The sequence below is a fragment of the Acomys russatus genome, chromosome 6, assembly GCF_903995435.1.
Source record: "Acomys russatus chromosome 6, mAcoRus1.1, whole genome shotgun sequence".
In the NCBI taxonomy this organism is placed as follows: domain Eukaryota; kingdom Metazoa; phylum Chordata; class Mammalia; order Rodentia; family Muridae; genus Acomys; species Acomys russatus.
In genome coordinates, this window is record NC_067142.1 from 32,057,554 (window position 1) to 32,059,351 (window position 1,798).

Here is a 1,798-nt window from a genome sequence, read left to right on the forward strand (position 1 = left end):
TGCAGAGGGGAAAAGGCACAGGGCTGTGGATGGAGGGGGATGGGGCAGGTCTGGGGATGCAGAGGGACTGAGGAGGGCGGAATCGCAGGGGTGCAGCTCGATAGGCTTCCGCTACCCTGTTCTGCTACCCACCGGGTACCAGCGCTCACCTTACCTCCAGGAGCTCAGGCTCCAGCCGCGGGCGCAGTCCCAGATGTCCGCTGCGGGCGCCGCCACTTCCCCCGCGTCCCCTGCAGCGCCTTTCGCCGCCAGCCACCGCATTAGGGCAGAGACTAACCCGTGCGCGCCCCCGGGCGGCCAGCGCGTCCCCGACTGCCTGCGTGCGCGTCCCCGAACCCCCTCCCTTCGTGCGCGAGGAGCTGGGACCAGGACCTAGCAGCACGGAAGGATGCTCAGGTGGCACCGCCAGAGAGCTAAAGAGCAATTCGCAGACCTAGGACCTAGGAACCGTATTTTCTCAATTGATCTTGGATGCTCCTTCAGGAGAGTGTCACTCAGTGTCGCAGGACCTGGAGCCAGAACTGCCGCGGGTCTGTCCCGTCAATGTCCCTAAATCTAGGAGTTCTTAGAGGCAGGGATTTGTCCACAGCGTTGAAGGGCCTAGCTTAGCAATACTCATGGTCGACCCTCCAAAACCATTTGCTGATGGAAGAGTTGTCCTTCCGAAGCCAACAGGGGAAAAAACATTGAGGGAATTGCAGGCAGATCTTGTTTTAAAACTGTAAGACCTGTTCTGCCCACGGGAGACTCTGGGACACTGCCCCAGACTTGAGTTAGGGCGGAAAAAGCCTTGAACTTGGAGGCCACACATCCAAATGTTAGTCCTGCCTGGGTGACTAAGCAGGTATGAGCTTGCAAGCTGAGCTGCCTCTTTGCTAAGGCCCCTCCTCCTTGGTGGGGAGTATCTATTTGACCTCGCTAAGGTGCACAGGCAGAATCCTGTGCTCTCAATTATCACCTCAAAACAGTAGGAAGGTCCAAGGTGGGGAGTGAGAATCTTAGTCTTGAAGGAGCCCCTTCGAAGCGTCTACTTCAGCTCCCCGTCCAAAGCTACAGCCCCTAGGTAGCACCCCTGAGAGTCCAGCGCTCACACCGGTGTCCTGCCTTAGCCCCGCCCCCAGACTGCACCGAGTTGGTGCTCAGTAAAGGCTTGCCCATCCACTGACAAAGTGTCCTCTCTTCAGCTAGGGGCAGATGCAGTGCAAACAGTTTGAAAGCTTGGAAGCAAGACTGCCCCCTAGGTGTCAGAACCCGGGGCAAATATTTTCTCCACGGCTCCTACACAGACAAACCATCAAGTCACTCAAAATCAACATTTCAGCATCACGCCAGTATCATCGGTTCTGAGAAGGAGACTTCACCCCACCAGAGCCAGGTGACACCAAGGAGCCAGTCCACCCGACTAGAGGGACGGAGTGGAGGGTGGGGAGGTGTCATGGTCTAGAAACTCTGAGAGGGAGAACTCGGGAACAGTGGGTACTGCTCCTCGCCCTTGGTAGGTCCCCAATACCTGACGGACTCTTAGAAGACTTGGAGGAAGGAACTTAGAAACTCTCAGATACCTCAGGTCTGTGTGCAGGCCAGGGCTCTCCGACACCCTTTACTTAAAGTGTCCAGTGGTAGCTGGCCCGTGGGATAACCATCCTAAGAGGCCCAGTTCCCTGATTCTTACAGCATGGATCCTTGTAGTGGCAGGAGGCGTTATTGGTGGGTGAAACATAGTGGCTATGCCAGCTACTCACGAGGCACCTGCTGGACTCCAAATGCCATCCTCATTGTATCAGACCCAAGAAATGAG

At 56.5% G+C, this 1,798-nt stretch overlaps 1 protein-coding gene across 16 annotated transcripts in view; it reads right to left on the reverse strand.

Annotated features, from left to right (window-relative positions):
* The window catches only part of Nfasc (neurofascin), a 169,966-nt gene extending 169,669 nt beyond the window's left edge, over window positions 1-297 (reverse strand). For 15 of the 16 annotated variants that reach the window (XM_051147401.1, XM_051147390.1, XM_051147403.1 and 12 more), the window contains exon 1: window positions 155-297. In XM_051147401.1, coding sequence (XP_051003358.1) covers window positions 155-261 — 107 coding nt within the window. In that variant the 5' untranslated portion in view covers window positions 262-297. Of the gene's footprint in view, window positions 1-149 lie in introns of all 16 variants that reach the window. The other variant, XM_051147392.1, reaches the window with a different exon arrangement.
* Window positions 298-1,798: the final 1,501 nt, after the last annotated feature.